The sequence below is a fragment of the Mustelus asterias genome, chromosome 21 (assembly GCF_964213995.1).
Source record: "Mustelus asterias chromosome 21, sMusAst1.hap1.1, whole genome shotgun sequence".
Taxonomy (NCBI): Eukaryota; Metazoa; Chordata; class Chondrichthyes; order Carcharhiniformes; family Triakidae; genus Mustelus; species Mustelus asterias.
Window position 1 is genome coordinate 18,862,880 of NC_135821.1, and position 18,551 is coordinate 18,881,430.

An 18,551-nucleotide genomic window follows, 5' to 3' on the forward strand; every position below is an offset into this window, starting at 1 on the left:
TATGATGCAAGAAAACAAGAAGAAAGGGGAAATTAAGAAGTGAAATCTGAAGCTTTAAACTGGGAACAGAAAATTGTAAGTAAGCATCTGTGAAAGAAGATGCATGGATGTTTACAGTCGCTCAATTCCTCCACTTCAAATGGACACATCCTACTCAATGTTTCTCTTGACGACTAAATGGAGCTCAAAAGAAATTAAACAAAATGAGTAAGGTATCCAGTTTGCAGATCACCACACCAGCTTACTTTGTTCAGTGTACAGAGGTGACATAACAACATTAAAAAGTGAAATAATACTATTGCAAGAATTTGGACCACGGCGAAATACTGCAGATGCTGACAACACGAGATGCAAGAAAATGGGAGACACAATCAGCGGGTTGCAGGGGGGGTGGGGAGGAGAAAGGGGGGGGAGGAGGGGGGTGGGGAGGAGAAAGAGGGGGGGGGAAGAGAGGGGAGGGGGAGGAGAGGGGAGGGGGGAGGAGAGGGGAGGGGGGGGGGGAGAGGGGAGGGGGGGAGAGGGGAGGGGGGGAGAGGGGAGGGGGGGAGAGGGGAGGGGGGGGGGAGAGGGGAGGGGGGGGGAGAGGGGAGGGGGGGGGAGAGGGGAGGGGGGGGAGAGGGGAGGGGGGGGAGAGGGGAGGGGGGGGAGAGGGGAGGGGGGGGAGAGGGGAGGGGGGGGAGAGGGGAGGGGGGGAGAGGGGAGGGGGGGGAGAGGGGAGGGGGGGAAGAGGGGAGGGGGGGGAGAGGGGAGGGGGGGGAGAGGGGAGGGGGGGGGGGGGAGAGGGGAGGGGGGGAGAGGGGAGGGGGGGGGAGAGGGGAGGGGGGGGGAGAGGGGAGGGGGGGGGAGAGGGGAGGGGGGGGGAGAGGGGAGGGGGGGGGAGAGGGAAGGGGGGGGGAGAGGGAAGGGGGGGGGGAGAGGGAAGGGGGGGGAGAGGGAAGGGGGGGGAGAGGGAAGGGGGGGGAGAGGGAAGGGGGGGAGAGGGAAGGGGGGGAGAGGGAAGGGGGGGGAGAGGGAAGGGGGGGGAGAGGGAAGGGGGGGAGAGGGAAGGGGGGGAGAGGGAAGGGGGGGGAGAGGGAAGGGGGGGGAGAGGGAAGGGGGGGAGAGGGAAGGGGGGGAGAGGGATGGGGGGGAGAGGGATGGGGGGGAGAGGGATGGGGGGGAGAGGGATGGGGGGGAGAGGGATGGGGGGGAGAGGGATGGGGGGGGAGAGGGATGGGGGGGGAGAGGGATGGGGGGGGAGAGGGATGGGGGGGAGAGGGATGGGGGGGAGAGGGATGGGGGGGAGAGGGATGGGGGGGGAGAGGGATGGGGGGGGAGAGGGAAGGGGGGGGAGAGGGAAGGGGGGGGAGAGGGAAGGGGGGGGAGAGGGAAGGGGGGGGAGAGGGAAGGGGGGGGAGAGGGAAGGGGGGGGAAGAGGGAAGGGGGGGGAAGAGGGAAGGGGGGGGAAGAGGGAAGGGGGGGGAAGAGGGAAGGGGGGGGGAAGAGGGAAGGGGGGGGGAAGAGGGAAGGGGGGGAAGAGGGAAGGGGGGGGAAGAGGGAAGGGGGGGGAAGAGGGAAGGGGGGGGGGGGAAGAGGGAAGGGGGGGGGGGAAGAGGGAAGGGGGGGGGAAGAGGGAAGGGGGGGGGAAGAGGGAAGGGGGGGGGAAGAGGGAAGGGGGGGGGAAGAGGGAAGGGGGGGGAGAGGGAAGGGGGGGTGAGGGAAGGGGGGGAGAGTGAAGGGGGGGAGAGTGAAGGGGGGGAGAGGGAAGGGGGGAGAGGGAAGGGGGGAGAGGGAAGGGGGGAGAGGGAAGGGGGGGAGAGGGAAGGGGGGGAGAGGGAAGGGGGGGAGAGGGAAGGGGGGGAGAGGGAAGGGGGGGAGAGGGAAGGGGGGGAGAGGGAAGGGGGGGAGAGGGAAGGGGGGGAGAGGGAGGGGGGGAGAGGGAAGGGGGGGAGAGGGAAGGGGGGGGAGAGGGAAGGGGGGGGAGAGGGAAGGGGGGGGAGAGGGAAGGGGGGGGAGAGGGAAGGGGGGGGAGAGGGAAGGGGGGGGAGAGGGAAGGGGGGGGAGAGGGAAGGGGGGGGAGAGGGAAGGGGGGGGAGAGGGAAGGGGGGGGGAGAGGGAAGGGGGGGGAGAGGGAAGGGGGGGGAGAGGGAAGGGGGGGGAGAGGGAAGGGGGGGGAGAGGGAAGGGGGGGGAGAGGGAAGGGGGGGGAGAGGGAAGGGGGGGGGGAGAGGGAGGGGGGGGAGAGGGAAGGGGGGGGGAGAGGGAAGGGGGGGGAGAGGGAAGGGGGGAGAGGGAAGGGGGGAGAGGGAAGGGGGGGAGAGGGAAGGGGGGGAGAGAGGGAAGGGGGGGAGAGAGGGAAGGGGGGGAGAGGGAAGGGGGGGGGGGAGAGGGAAGGGGGGGGAGAGGGAAGGGGGGGGAGAGGGAAGGGGGGGGAGAGGGAAGGGGGGGGAGAGGGAAGGGGGGGAGAGGGAAGGGGGGGGAGAGGGAAGGGGGGGGAGAGGGAAGGGGGGGGAGAGGGAAGGGGGGGGAGAGGGAAGGGGGGGAGAGGAAAGGGGGGGGAGAGGGAAAGGGGGGGAGAGGGAAGTGGGGGGAGAGGGAAGGGGGGGGAGAGGGAAGGGGGGGGGGAGAGGGAAGGGGGGGGGAGAGGGAAGGGGGGGGGAGAGGGAAGGGGCGGGAGAGGGAAGGGGCGGGAGAGGGAAGGGGCGGGAGAGGGAAGGGGCGGGAGAGGGAAGGGGCGGGAGAGGGAAGGGGCGGGAGAGGGAAGGGGCGGGAGAGGGAAGGGGCGGGAGAGGGAAGGGGCGGGAGAGGGAAGGGGCGGGAGAGGGATGGGGGAGGGGCGGGAGAGGGAAGGGGGGGAGGGACGGGAGAGGGAAGGGGGGGAGGGGCGGGAGAGGGGGGCGGGAGAGGGGGGCGGGAGGGGCGGGAGAAGGGGGGGGGGGGAAGGGGGGGCGGGAGAAGGGGGGGGGGGAGAAGAGAGAAAAGAGGGGTGCCAGACGGTGAGAAGCAGAGCTAACCTTGCATTTCTGAGATCTTTTGTCAGTAAGAAAGTATTAATGCCGAAAAGTTTTAAGCACAGTGAGAAGCCTGACAACACCAGGTTGAAGTCCAACAGGTTTATCTCGAATCACGAGCTTTTGGAGTGCTGCTCCTTCATCACTGTTCCCACCCCAGTTCAATGCCGGTATCTGCACCTCAGGTTTTAAGCAGACAGAGAGAGATGGAAAAGGAATGGAAGAATGAACAAAAGGGAATGTCTGTGACAGGTTGTGATGAATCAGAAGTGATGGTGCAAGGCTAAAGAAATAAAGGGACAAGTGGAGAAACAAAAGATGGTTCAAGAGGAGCTGTTAAGTGGCGTTAACGGGCCCCGGTCTCTAACTGCTAATGCTGAAAACAGCGAAAGATGAGATTTGTTCCTCAAGCTTCTGCTGAACTTCACTGGAGGCAGAGGGCAGGGAGGTTTGAGACAAAGAATCCAAATTGGAAATAATTGGAAGGTTTGGGTCAGTTTTGCAGATTGAATGCTGATGTTGATCAAAATAATCATCCAATCTTGTTTGGTCTCCCCAATGCTAAGACTATTGTCAGCAATAAACAGTAAAGTAAATGAAAAGTTCAAATTAATTAAGCTAAAGAATTTAGACCAATATAACATTTGCATGCAGCAAAGTCCACAGGCAGCAATGATATAACGATCAGTTCATTTGTTTTTTGTGGTGATGGTAGAGGGAAGAATATTAACCAACACACTGTTCTTCGAATTGTGCCATGTAGAGAGGTCAGCTACCACAGTGAAGAAGGGTCCTTGACCTGAAACATTAACTTGTTTCTCTCTCCACAAATGCTTTAGAGGTGCTGAGTATTTGAAGCATTTTCTGTTTATATTTCAGAGACAGCACTCCTTCAGTCTGTCACTTAGTTTTCATTATGTTCAAGTCCTGGAGTAGAATTTGAACTCTCAACCTTTGACGCAGACAACATATTACTGACTTGGCTGAACTGGTGAAGAATACAGCAAATGGATATTTGACATAGCACTTAGATCTCTAATACTTCAGATTTTTCTCATTTAGGAACCACACTTTCGCTATTTACGCAGATAGACATGGAGGATGAAGATGGGTAGCATGGGGAGAGGCTTATTAAACAAACGAAACGTCCAGCAAACCAAATAAATTCATACACAGCACAAAGTTGGCACCCTTTACTACAGGTTTTTTTCCCCCTTGACACCTGAATGTACCCCATTCCAGCTGGGCTATGAATGAGTTTACAGGCATCAACTGCTTTCCAGTGCGATGACCAAGTGAATATCCAGTGAGTTCTTACGACAAGTGATACAACAGCACCTTGAACACAGAAAAGTACCCAAAGGCACTGCAAAGACGAGGAAAACTGATATCCAAAGGAAGAAAGATTGAGGGAAATCAGAAGTTAGGTCACTGGAAATGAAAGCATGGTGGGTTTAGGCAGGCAATTGTATTTAGCAAGCAGTGGAGAGCTGCAGTCATGCCAGTCCTGTGTATAGCAGAAGAGCTCTCAGCTCAAAAAGCATGATGGGATGTAGTCAAGTAAAAAGAACCACATTCATTAGAATGCAGTTACTAAGCGAAGGGAAAAGCAATTCTTATCAGTGTCTCTAGATAGCCCTAATGAATAGAATATTCACTAACCAAGGACAACACCAAAGGTCTCAGACAGCTCTAATGAATAGAGCATACATTACACCAGATATGGAAGCCTGAAGGGAGGGGGTCAGGTGACATGAGAAAGACTTTCAAGTCCACGAATTTACGTATTCCCATGCTGTCCGAGTGCAAGCATTATTGGCCAAGGTGAATAACCTATACTAATAATGATTGGCTCATACCCGGCTGGGGTACGCAAGGGATGGGAAAATTATTTTCAAAAACTGTACAATTGTAATACCGAGAGTAACGTAACTTTAGGAGTAATTTGGAACTACCCAAAATCTCTCTCTTTCGCACGTTGTCCAGGCCCAGAAAATAAAGATACGTCTTTAACCAGAATACTTGTCTCCGCGAGTGTGTTAGCTGAGCAGTAATTAAGAAGGGAAATCCCTCACATGAAAGCCAGCTTAATTCAGTCTCTGAAAAAAGTTCCTTCAATGTGGATCTGGAGTCACATAGGCTAGGCAAGGTAGCAGTGAACCACACTGGTTTCCATGACAATGATTCTGTAGTTTTATGGTCACCATTACTGAGGCTAGCTTTCAATTCCAGATATTAATTGAAATTAAATTCCACCAGCTGCCATGATGGGATTTGAATATACTTGTTCTGAAAGTACAAGCCTTTGCCTATCGATTACTAGTCCAGTGATAGTACCACTATGCCACTTGCATGCACTCTCTTAACTTGCGTTTCCACCTTCCAAAAACAGAGCAGACATTCTGATGTTTCTTCTAAAAATAAATGTACCATAAAGTTTCAGGTTCAACCCTAGTCTGTGCTGAATTAGCTGACCTCAGTGGTATGGATGCTACAATTGGCCTCAACTATTCAGGGATGCTGCTTGCTGCTATTCAATGATCCCGATTTAGTTCAAATAGCCATTTACACATTATTTAGACAAACCTTTTGGACAAGGTTGAGAGTAGCGGGATTTTGAGGAATTGTACACAACTCAACTGTTCACCTCTCAAGAAACTGCTGAGGGAGAGAGAGAGAGAGAGAGAAAACGTTGAGAGAAACAAGCATCCACTCTGAGGGAAGCATGTTGGCACAGTGGTTAGCACTACTGCCTCACAGCACCAAGGACCTAGCTTTGAATGGGGCTTTGGGTGATTGCGTTGAGTTTACACATTCTCCCTGTGAACGTGTGGTTTTCCTCTGGGTGCTCTGGCTTCCTCCCACAGTAAGAAGTTTAACAACACCAGGTTAAAGTCCAACAGGTTTATTTGGTAGCAAAAGCCACACAAGCTTTCGGAGCTCTTAGCCCCTTCTTCAGGTGAGTGGGAATTCTGTTCACAAACAGAGCTTATAAAGACACAGACTCAATTTACATGAATAATGGTTGGAATGCGAATACTTACAACTAATCAAGTCTTTAAGAAACGAAACAATGTGAGTGGAGAGAGCATCAAGACAGGCTAAAAAGATGTGTATTGTCTCCAGACAAGGCACATCTTTTTAGCCTGTCTTGATGCTCTCTCCACTCACATTGTTTCGTTTCTTAAAGACTTGATTAGTTGTAAGTATTCGCATTCCAACCATTATTCATGTAAATTGAGTCTGTGTCTTTATAAGCTCTGTTTGTGAACAGAATTCCCACTCACCTGAAGAAGGGGCTAAGAGCTCCGAAAGCTTGTGTGGCTTTTGCTACCAAATAAACCTGTTGGACTTTAACCTGGTGTTGTTAAACTTCTTACTGTGTTTACCCCAGTCCAACGCCGGCATCTCCACATCATTCCTCCCACAGTACAAGGATGTGTAGCTTAGGTGGATTGGCCATGATAAATGCGCAGGGATACGGGGATAGGGCAGAGGGGTGGGCCTGGGTGGGATGCCCTTTGAGGGTTGGCGCGGACTCTGTGGGCCAGATGGCCTCTTGCTGCACTGTAGGGATTCTATGGTTGGGCAAGATGGCATGGTACTGAAGGGTATGTAAAATTATACTTCCACAATCAGAAAGATAAAAGGAAAAATTATTTCATTCATGAAATTTAAGTTACTATAACTAAAAAGTTGGCAACAGTCAGAAATATGTAGTCACAGGCTCCAGTTGATCAGTTTAAAGATGCGTTATATTATTTGGGAGAGGTGACAGAAGAGAGAAGAAAATAGGAGTACTATTCTGTCATGTATCATACCTGTATCAAATACCTATGTCTGGAATAGTTAACGAAAACTGCAAGTAGTTAAACAGCTTTTTATGAAGAATTTTTCATTGGTACTTATTGTTACACGTGATGTGCTGTGCTATGCTAACTGAGCACATCATTAATTTGGAAGTTATCATGGCAATGAAACTTTTTAATCTATAACTAGGAACAATAGTATTGAATATTTCAAAAGTAGTGTGTTGTTGATTCAGTATGTTGTACAACAAACGGAATTTGTGCAGCAGACAGCTTATCACAAAATGTTTACAAACTATTCTTATTTATTTTAACATACTTTTTATTGGTAATAAAATCTGCATGTTTATTGGGGGAACGGTGAGGAGAGGGGGAGAAAAAGACAAGATTTCCTTGGGCTACACGGACAACAGATGGTACCTGCACCTCTGCATAAGAACAAAGGAGGCAAAGCACCCCCTCACTGAGCTAAGCAGCCAACAGCATGCTAATCCCAGCGCCAGTTTCATGCTTAGCCACTCAACTGAAAGAGAAACTGCTCCGCCCAGGGCACACTTTCATTGTTTGAAAAGAGATCTGTCCCTTAGGAACCAACAACCGGAGCAACAGCTATATTTTCTTCATTTTACACCATAGCTGTTACAAATTCACTCAAGTTGAATGCACACAAGCAGCCCTCATTCTCTTTGTGGCCTTCAAAAGCACACAGTCAGAGAAACACACGAAAGCCAAGACTTCCCTTTTATTTAAAGGTGATTAGCATCCTATTATTACTCACTTAGGTAGAATTTCAATATTTGACACAGTTCAGCTAAAAAAGATAGAAAATATTTAGAAAGAAACTTAATTCAATGGTGTGGAAATTAAGGTCGTGCTGCAATTTTAAACTGTAATTCTTAGTCTGACATTTTCAGAAAGCAGCTGCCAGGATTACATCATACAAATGCAAACATCTTAAACAAGATTCAATACTCAAGTTTTAAAAATGGCTAAATTAATGGTTGCTTGATGGAAATTAACATTGGAAATCTAAAACATACTTCCACCGTGCGCGGCACAGTGGCACAGTTGTTAGCACTGCTGCCTCACAGCACCAGGAACCCAATTCGATTCCCAGTTTGGGTGACTGTGCAGAGTCTGCATGTTCGCCCTATGCCTGCATGGGTTTCCTCCCAGTCCAGAAAATGTGGTTTAGGTGCATTGGCCATGCTAAATTCTCTCTGTGTACCTGAACAGGGGATGGAGTGTGGTGACTAAGGGATTTTCACAGTAATTTCATTGCAGTGTTAACATAAGCCTACTTGTGACAATAATAAATAAACTTTATACACTCAAAGACATTTACCAGTACTCGAGTGGCACGTGAACTGATTCAACTAAAGCCAGGCCTGCACTGTATGGCCTGCGTTGTTCAAGTTAAAATCAGCATTAATGACACCCAAGATTAACATATCTCGCTATCCAACAAGGGGGTGTATCAGAAGCAGAGAGTAACTTTTGTAGCTTTCATTTTGTCTTTTAATCTCCCCAAGGTAATATGAAAATTCAGCACTATTCACTTCAACAAGTTCATAAAAATCTTACCCATCACTACCCCATCCCCAGTTTCCCACTCCCAAGGTGCTAGAATGTTGTTTCACGGTCCAAGTCCACAAATACCAGACAAGCTTTTCACCTTACTCATGGTCAGTCTACTGAATCTTCGGGTATGGATTTGCACATTAAGGATGGACAAAGGTATTGAAGGGTTGTTGTATCACAAGACAAAACATTACTTTCAATAACAAGGATTCAGGAGACTGAAATAACATCTTTGTCAGTTTCATGTGCTACTTTCTCTTCCACCATCTTAAGTGAAATAGACTGTGCTCATTTTCATAATTGCCCAATTAATACATATCCGACCTCAAAGAAGAGAAACTAATTCTACTTCCGGGATCGCAGTTTTTTGTTTTAAAGAGCGTCAGATTTTTAGACCGCCCATTTGGACAGATTTCATTGTAATTTCTAAAAACCTAGTTTTATTTTCATTCTTTCCAATTTCCTTCACATTTAATTTTTTTGTCACTCTAGTTCCTATTAATCTTCAATTTCTACATGGCAACCATTTCATATACACCTTGATACTTATGAGAAAGTCAATTTTCAATAATTTCACTGCCCAATAGTCACCATGTAATATTTCAATTTTTAAGTCTCATTTTCTAGCAGTCTCACCGGCTGAGAGTAAGCAACCAATCTAACCTGAAATCCCCCCCCTCCCCCCACAAGATTAGCCGCTATGACTCTCGATCAATATGAGTAAATGCAGGCTAGGTGGGGCAAGAATTTAGTTTTATACTAACAGTTCACAATCCGTGCCACAAGATTAACTAGCATGCCTTTAAAACACTGCTGTTTCCCACTGGCACTTTTCCTCAACTTATCACCTCTTGGGTCTTTAACATCAGCTTTCCAATAATTAATTTTTGTGATCTTTTGCTTTTATTTTCCATTGTCTAAGGCTCAGCTTTAGCAATAAGATGCTGTGACAAGAAAATCCTCAAAATGAGCACAACATACCTGGAATGGGAGTTCACTGATAGCTAATAAAAAGAACATTGCTAGACTTTTGTAGCTCTTTCCAACACTTCAATATTTAAATCTCAAAAAGCAGTTGACCATGTGGCTCCCTCTATCTGCTCCAAAGACCATCTCAGAGCAGCAAAGAAGCATCCTCACAAGTAAACTTTGCCATCTCTGGATTCAGTAACAGGCTAGGTTAGGATAAGAATGTTCCAACTCAGTACCCAGTTAATTTTCTTAAAACTACTTCTGGCACCTTTTGGAAATGTTTGTCGATTTTAAGATGGAATGTTTGGATTGGAAGTTCAAAGCATGTGTGACAAGTAGCTGAATCACTAATTAGAAAAACGCAATTTGAGCAATTTCTACGTCCCTGTGCAATACAGAATGGACCATCCATTGAAGCTATAAGTAGGTGGAGTAGTCATCCTCTCCTCTAATTTCTAACAACTAAAAATCTATCGCTTGTATACAAAACATTGATCTTACTCAAGAGTTGAAAGGTCTGGATTTCTTAATTATTGAGTAATGTTTTCAAAAGTTTTAATAAAAGTGCCATTAAAACCGAACAGAGTGCTTAGATACAAAAACCAAGAGTACACAGTTGAAAAAAACTTGAGAAAAAAACTAGAATACTGGCAGAATACATGTCAATAATTGTAGAATGTACAATGCAAATATAGACTGAGAAGTAATTGCTGAGTGTGCTATTTTGTTTCTTCAGATACTTTCTTTTAAAATTCAGTAGTTCCCAATTTTCCCCTCTCCCAAAAGCCAATTGTTAGAGAGTCATACTCTAGTGTCTCAATCAAGTAGACATCTTTCCTGCATAAGCAAAGATGGTGACTTTTAGCAGGTCACACTTAAGGTAAATTAGGACCATGCCCAATCCTGTTGCTCAGACCAGCTGCCATGACATAGTTATCAGAAAAATGGTCCTAGGCTGATTTTTCCCATACCTACCCAGCCAAATGAGATCAAATGTAGCACTCTAGTTGTTGTCCAGCTGAGGTCAGTTAACTTAGCATGGACTGAACCTAGGATCTTCTGGTCTGACTTAGTTTAACAGTGGACAACGCTTACAGCTGTTTGGTCATTCGTGCAGTACAATTCTCAATTTATAATAGAGAAAATCAGGAGCTCAAGAAATGAATTTATAATGATAGGAAATTGAAGAGTAGACTTTAGTACTGAAAGTTCCAAATATTGTCCGTACAGAACGGAGTTAAGCACGTCACATTTCATTAGTGTTACCTTATGACTTCAACATATATTCTTCAAAGAGGCAAAGTGCTCAGTTCTTACCTTGCTCATTGCCCCAGGTTGGGGTCCTTTGAGACCTGCTGCCATCTGAGGTGATCCCTGGGATAATGTTTCTGCAAGTAGGTTGTTTGCGTTGGACATTCCTGGGCTTGAGTACTGTACATTAGGTCTGCCCCTTCCAGCACCAAGAGAACCGTTCATTACTTGTCCCTGCATCATGCCCTGAGCATTGCCACTGTTCATCAGGGCTGGATTCATATTAGCATTCATGCTCATGCCAGCCTGGTTGGTGGGACTGTTTACACCAGGCATCAGACCCGTTGCTGACGTATGAAGCTGATCGTGTTTCTGTGGGTTCACAGACTGCGGTGTCGGAGGTCTCTGGTTTGCTCCACCTGCTCCCATTCCCAGATTAGGAGGGGATGTAAGACCACCTTGAGTTAGGGGGCTCTTCACCATACTACTTAAGCTTCCTATACTGGGACTGTTCTGTTGACTTTGGCTGCCTACTGATTGCACTGGACTATCCATTGAGCGTGAGGAGGCACCACCAGAGCTGACTGTCCCATGTCCCATATTGATACTGGAACCACTGCCTCTCAGAAGCTCTGACAGTTGTTTGTGCTTTGAGGCAGCATCCTGCACCATGCCAACCCCAGTAAGCTGAGCCAGGTCACCACCATTGGTCAGTCCTAATGGATCTGAACGTATCAGTTCATCTGGTAGATTATCCTCGAGATCAAATAAGGATCCAAAATCTGAAAAGGAAACAAAGACAAATTACAATGACTTCATTTTCAGGGTGCTGCAATTGCAAGTTCTCATTTTCTACATTGAAGGAAGAACCTGACCATGCACTGCTTGGAACAAGAGGAAAGCGTGGGGGTTGGCAGGGGAAGAGGATGACAAATTGGACTGCTCTTAGACTTCTAAAAGGTATGGTTGGCAGGAGGTTTGGGAATGCCAACTCGTGCAAATGCCACATCCAATCTTTGCCTCCATCCCCCAATCTTGGAGAACTGGTTTCTACTTTGCACTTACATAAGTACTGCTGGCCCAGACTGAGAATTCATGGGAGACCTTAAGTTGCATACCTCAATTACGCAGAAACGTGCATAGTGTTTTAATATAGAGCACTACTGAGCCACCAATTAATTATATATACTTTGTTAACATTACATCATACACATGCTTTTCTTGAATATTAGAAATTTACATAGCATAGCATGAAACAGTGCAATGAAAAATTTACTACAGCAAGTTAAAAATCCACCAATTTATTTGTAATAGCACAAATCCTCTTTTCAGTATGTTATTTTCTCATGCATTCCTCTTCTCTTAATCTTTTCAAGTCATACAAGTTCTGGGGGTGAAGACAGGTTTCTTGCACCCAAGGCTGCAGAGTTAATTTAAGCCTACCTGTGACACTAATAAAATAAACTTTAAACTACTTTTCTGTTCGGTATTTTTTGAGTTTGTTGCCCAAAACCAAAAGATTTAAATACAGAAAGAAAACAAGACTTGGTATTAAACTCTGAGCCATACTGCTTCTCGGCCTTCCCAACCATAGCAACATCAGTTACCATAATTCTATTTCCTGCTCTTCAGCCAACACATTATCCATGTTACTATATTTCCTCTTTTTACACAAGCTTGAATTTTTCAAACAATCATTCTGCACCATATTGAATATCTTTTGAAAATCCATTTACCTGCACGTATCTGCCCTATTCCCTCCAGCTCTCTTTTTTCAAAAACTCTCTTAAATTCATCAAACAGTACTTGCCTTCAAGAGCCAGTTAGGTCAGTTGGCTAGATGGGTGCATTTGATGCAACACAACAGCAAAAGCATGGGCTCAATTCCGGTTTTGGCCAAGACAGACCTGGGACCTGCCTCCACACCTGCCCCATGTTTGATGTGGAGTGATGCCCTCGAGCTATATAACTAATTGCCTATTAGACAGAGATATCTACGGTTCCTCTTGGACAATGGCAAATCCTACCTGCCTTCAACAAAGCTGTCCACAACACTCCTGTATTTTAAAGCGCTTGGTAGTTTGATTTCAAACTGTGGACTCCAAAAATTTGTCAAATGACACTGAACTAGCTTCGATCAATTTTATCCTTTCTCAAGAAGGGAGAGAAAGGTGTCAAACTGGCAACCTGCCAGTTCAGCAGCTTAATTTGCATATTTAAGGTGGATTGAAAAGCCACACCACAGCCCAGAGTATCCCTTCTCTGACTTTTTTCATCAATCGACACTGTATGCTATCAGCGGTCAGTAACTTACCTACATTCAGCTTTTACTTGTTCTCAGAACCAATTTCTTTAGACAGTTATCTCTAACAATTATTTTATATTGCTGGGAAAAAAAGACATACTGTCAAAGCCTTTCATCTTCACCTTCAGGGCAGAATTCATGAAAGTCTATGAACACGCATTGCACCTTTCTCCAAGTAAAAACCTTTGAGGCAGCCATTCACTGGTTCATTCCCCATTGCAATATTTTTTCCATGGTCAACCTGCCTGGCTTGAATTTAAACAAGCATAGTAGTTAACTGCTCCCTGGTGCATTTGTCATGGCAACATCTCTACCCATCATAGTCCACCTGCCAACCAACCAGCAGCCAGCCTTGAAGTTGCACCTCCACCTTTTTATATTTCTTTCTTGGGATGTGACCATCTCTGGAAATGTCAGCATTTATTGCCCATCCCTAACTGCCCTCCAGAAGGTGATGGTGAGCTGCCTTTTTGAACTGCTGCAGTTCGTCTGATGTAGATACACCCACCATGCTGTTAGGAAGGGAGTTCCACATTTTAACTCAGCAACAATGAAGGGACATCAATATAGTTCCAAGTCAGGATAGTGTGCGGCTTGGAGGGAACTTGCAGGTGCAGGTGTTCCCAAACCTGCTGCCCCTGGTCCTCCGAGGTAGTGGAGGTCCTGAATATGGAACATGCTGTAGAAGGAGCCTTAGGCGAGTTGTTGCAGTGCATCTTGTAGATGGTACACAGTGCTACCACTGTGCTTCGGAGGTGGGGGACGTGAATGTTTTAAATGGGGTGCCAATCAAATGGCCTTCTTGATGGATGGCGTCAAGTTTAAGTGTTGCAGCAGCTGCATTCGTCCAGGCAAGTGGAGAGTATTCCATCACATTCTTGAGTTGTGCCTTGTAGATGGTGGACAGGATCCACAAGATGAGTTATTTGCCACAGAATTTCTAGCTTCTGACCTATGCTTGTAATCACAGTATTTATATGGCTGGTCTAATTCAGTTTTTAAGTCAACAGTAAACCCGCCAAGATGTCGATGGTGGAGAATCAGTGACAGTAATGCTGTTGAATGTCAAGACGAAATGGTTAGATTCTCTCTTGTTGAAGCTGGACATTGCCTCACACTTGTACGGCTTGGATGTTACTTGCTACTTATCAGTCCAGACCTAAACATCGTCCAGTTCTTGTAGCATACAGACATTGACTTCTTCAATATTACTTGCAAAACCTGTAGACTAATACTCCCCAAAACCTGTCCACCATCTACAAGGCACTAACAGGAATATGATAGAATACTCTCCACTTGCCTAGATGAGTGTAGCACCAACAGCACTCAAGAAGCTTGTCACCCACTCGATTGGCATTTCATCTATCACCTTCAACATTCACTCCCTCCACCACCAACATGCAGTAGCGGCTTGTATATCATTTACAAGATGCACTGCACCATCTTACCAAAGTTTGCTCAAAAGCACCTTTCAGACCCACAATCTCTATCACCTAGAAGGACAAGGGCAGCAGATGCAGGGGAACACCACCACCTGCAAGTCCCTCCAAGTCACAGACCATCCTGATTGCTAAATGACCATATGAATGAGGAGGAATAGGCCACTTGAGCTTTCTCTGCCATTCAATAAGATCATAGCCGATCTGAATGTAACCTCAACTCCATATTTCACCCTCTTTTTATTAAGAATCTACCTTTCAAAAATATTAAAAGACTCCTTCCACCACCTTTTAAGGAACAGTGTTCCTAAGAGCACGACCCTCAGGAAAACAAGTCTCTGTCCTAAACGAATAACTCATTTTTAAAACATTGGCCCTTACCACTAGATTCTCCTACAAGAGGAAACACGATCTTCACATCAACCCTGTCAAGACCCTTCAGGATCTTCCAGGTTTCGTTAAAGTTTCCTCTTACTCTCCTAAGCTCCAGCAGATGCAAGCCTAGCCTGTCCAACCTTTCCCCACACAACATGGAACTATAATCATTGAACTTTTGATTTTGAACTATATCGCTGTTCCTTCACTGCTGCTGGGTCAAAGTCCTGGAATTCCCTTTCTAACAGCACTGCATGTGTACCTACACCACATGTACTGCAGTGTTTCAAGGAGGCAACTCACCAGCAACTTCAAGGGCTATTAGGGATAAGCAAGTGTTTATCAAAATCACCATCACATTAGACATTTTTCTTCATTGCTGGATAGCCCTACACTTTCCCATTATTCTTTTGCATCTTATATGTTCATAAATCCTTTAATTGCATCTGTCATGCACCATTATCTTACAGCAGCCACCAATTATGTTAACTTGCACTTTCAGGTTATTTTACTTTTCTGGGAGAGATGGAAGACAACAAGAGGGAAATTAACAGGATAGCAAAGCTTGCAGCTTCCCATTACATTATCATTCCATCAGCTACCCTTAAGGCAAAATCTAATTCAGTCACGAAAATGCCTCAGATACACACACACCTTTCCACTGTCCTGCTTGAAGAAACTGTGTTGGAACTGACATGCTTATAAGAAAACGTTACGGTACTCTTCAGTATAATAAAGTTGCTACTACTTAAATCACTTTTACTAATTAAGCTTTTAATGTTGCATAGAACTTTACATAACTTTTTCACAAAGCAAAACAGAATATTGCATAAATTAGCTCAAGGGAAACTCTAAATACACAGATTTAGGAAGCCAAGCACATGATGACAACTCCCATTTATTACTTTAGAAGTGTTACACAAGCAGAAACGTTAAATACAGTAGTCAATTAGGAAGCAGGCAGGTGCATGGGAACACCACCAACTCTCAAAGTCACACTTCATCCTAACTTGGAAATGTATCCCCTTTCCTTCAACGTTGCTCAGTCAAAATCCTGGAACTTCCCATCAAACAGCAAGGAAGTAATTTCACCACACAACTATAGTTCAAGAACGTGACTCACCACCACCTTCTCAAGGTCAATCAGGGATGGGAAATAAATACTAGCCTTGCCAGCAACATCCCATGAATGAATAAATTAAAAGTTATATTCAAATAAAGATTAAAATATGAAAGTGTTTAATTCAATCAACATTTTTCTATTAGGATATTCAGTCTGTGTTACTGAAGGGACAACTTACAGAGCATACTGCACCCCTCTCTTAGTTCCACCAAGATATTCTTCCATGTTAAATGGGATTGAGAGAAATATCTTCTGAAGTGCACAAATTGCAGATTTTCTGTGAATTCGAGTCACACATATCTAGCCCTCTTTTTGGTAGGAAGACTATAGAAGCCATTGGGAAACTATTGGGAAACTAAGTGTCTAAGAGTGGTAGAGGAGCGAAGGAATTTTAAGAGTACAATTATTAGAAGTAGCAACAGGTTAAAAGGCCAAGAAAAAAAAAATCAAAATGACGGGTTCATTTGTAGAGGACAAGAATTGAAAAACGGAGATGTTAAACTGGAATAGAACTGTATTTAGGCCATGCTTTGGAGAACTGTGAACAGTTCTGGACTCAATATTGTAAAAATAGCGAGGGCAAGAAGATTTACAAGGATTTCACCAGAACAGAGAGGTTATCATCTGTCAGGAAAGGTCGAACTGATTGTCTACTCTTTTCTGGAGAAAAGAGCCCCAGAGTGGTGATCTCCGAGATTAAGAAAGACATTGAGGGGCTGTTTCCAATTGTGAGGGAGATTAAACTAAGTCATAAATAAAAGATTTTTACCAAGACGTCCAATAGGAAATTCAGAAGAAACCTTTTTTTTTAAACCCATAGGTTTTCACGAACATGAAACTCACTTCCACAAGTAATAGTTGGGGGAAATCGCATCAAATGGATTTAAGAACACGAGAATATGAGCAGCAACAGGCAGTAAATGGCCCTGACTCGGACTGCAGAATTGATTGTAATTTTCTTGCCAGATAAAAAAAACTTAAGGAAATTATCCCATGTAAGATTCGAAACAATGCCCCTGGGATTAAGAGCCCAATAATCATCCATCTAAGCTACCCGAATTGTGAGGGATTCCCTGCAGAAAGCTGTAACATACTATGGGAAAAATAGCATTTAAATAAATCTCGGCTCTGTGTCTATCCTATCAAGTCAGTTTAACATTTTAAACACCTTGATCAGATCACTTCACTATCTTCTACAGTCGGGAGAAATACAATCGGAGTTTAGGAAATTTGTTAAGCGTAATTTAGCACAGTGGTACAATGGTTAGCGCTGCTGCCTCACAGCGCCAGGGACCCGGGTTCGATTCCCTGCTTGAATCAGTGTGTGTGTGGAGTTTGCACTTTCTCCCAGAGTCTGTGTGGGTTTCCTCTGGGTGCTCCGGTTTCCTCCCACAGTTCAAAAGACGTGGTTAGATGCACTGGCCATGCTAAATTCTTCCTCAGTGTAGCCGAACTGGCGCCGGAGTGTGATGACTAGGGGATTTTCAGTAATTTCATTGCAGTGTTGGTGTAAGCCTACTTGTGACAATAATAAATAAACTTTAAAAACAAACTTTAACCCTCTGTTTCTGGTGAATCAGTTCTGCATCCCTAGCCCCACTCTTACCCACCAAAGCCCATATGCATCAACAAAATTAAATATAGTATGTCAAATTGTTTGACAACGCTTCTGTACTTTTCTAACCTCTCCAGTCTATGTTAGCAGAGAATTCACAAAATGGCAAGAAATCAGGGATCAAGCAGATGATTGGGAGGTCTCTCTGTAGCTAGACTTAATTGAATTCATGGTTAAAATGCAGATAATTATTATACTTTAAGAACACAATTTTAAACAAGTGTGATGAACTTAAATGCCATTCAACAACTTTTAAGCCTCAGAACTAGCCCAACTAGTTCACCGTCAAAAACTATCACAATTAGTGGAACTGTACCTACGCAATAATGCAACGGTTACATTTGAGTTTGGCAATAAAAATGAAATCTTCCGGACTATGTATTCCACAATGCACAGTACAGCAAGTAGTGCTGCCTAATGCACAATGAAATGTATAATCCACATGCTAAAATTTAGTATCCATTTCAACCAAATTTCATTTTGCATTTCTGAGGGAGAACCCTGCTAATCACCGATTATCAGACCTAATAAAATTATAAGCCATTGATGAGTTGGCGGAGACAGAACAGGAAAGGAAGTTGTTTGATGGTGCCAAGCATTGTACTGTAAGCAGACAACCAAACAAAATAAGAGGACTACCTGTAGCATCTGCTGGACTTGGAAATACAGTAAGGAGTCTAACAACACCAGGTTAAAGTCCACCAGGTTTATTTGATAGCAAACACCACTAGCTTTCGGAGCGCTGCTCCTTCGTCAGATGGAGTGGAGGAGTGCAGATTTCCACTCCATCTGACGAAGGAGCAGCGCTCCAAATGCTAGTGGCGTTTGCTACCAAATAAACCTGTTGGACTTTAACCTGGTGTTGTTAGACTCCTTACTGTGTTTACCCCAGTCCAACGCCGGCATTTCCACATCATGACTTGGAAATGAGCAGTGACGGGGATTTTTAAAGATATCTGTTGCAAGAAGTCATTGAAGTTGGGGGGAGCTGTGGCACTGCAAATTAATGTTTAGAAACCAGAGATTTCTTTGCCTCCCCAGCAAATGCAGCCCATGAAATAGTAACTTTCCTAAATTCATGTGACAAGCAGG

General features: G+C 45.5%; 1 protein-coding gene across 2 annotated transcripts in view; it reads right to left on the minus strand.

Annotated features, from left to right (window-relative positions):
- The window catches only part of LOC144509158 (histone acetyltransferase p300-like), a 124,153-nt gene that overhangs the window by 80,057 nt on the left and 25,545 nt on the right, over positions 1 to 18,551 (minus strand). For both annotated transcript variants that reach the window (XM_078237577.1, XM_078237576.1), the window contains exon 2: positions 10,669 to 11,384. In XM_078237577.1, coding sequence (XP_078093703.1) covers positions 10,669 to 11,384 — 716 coding nt within the window. The remainder of the gene's footprint in view (positions 1 to 10,668; positions 11,385 to 18,551) is intronic.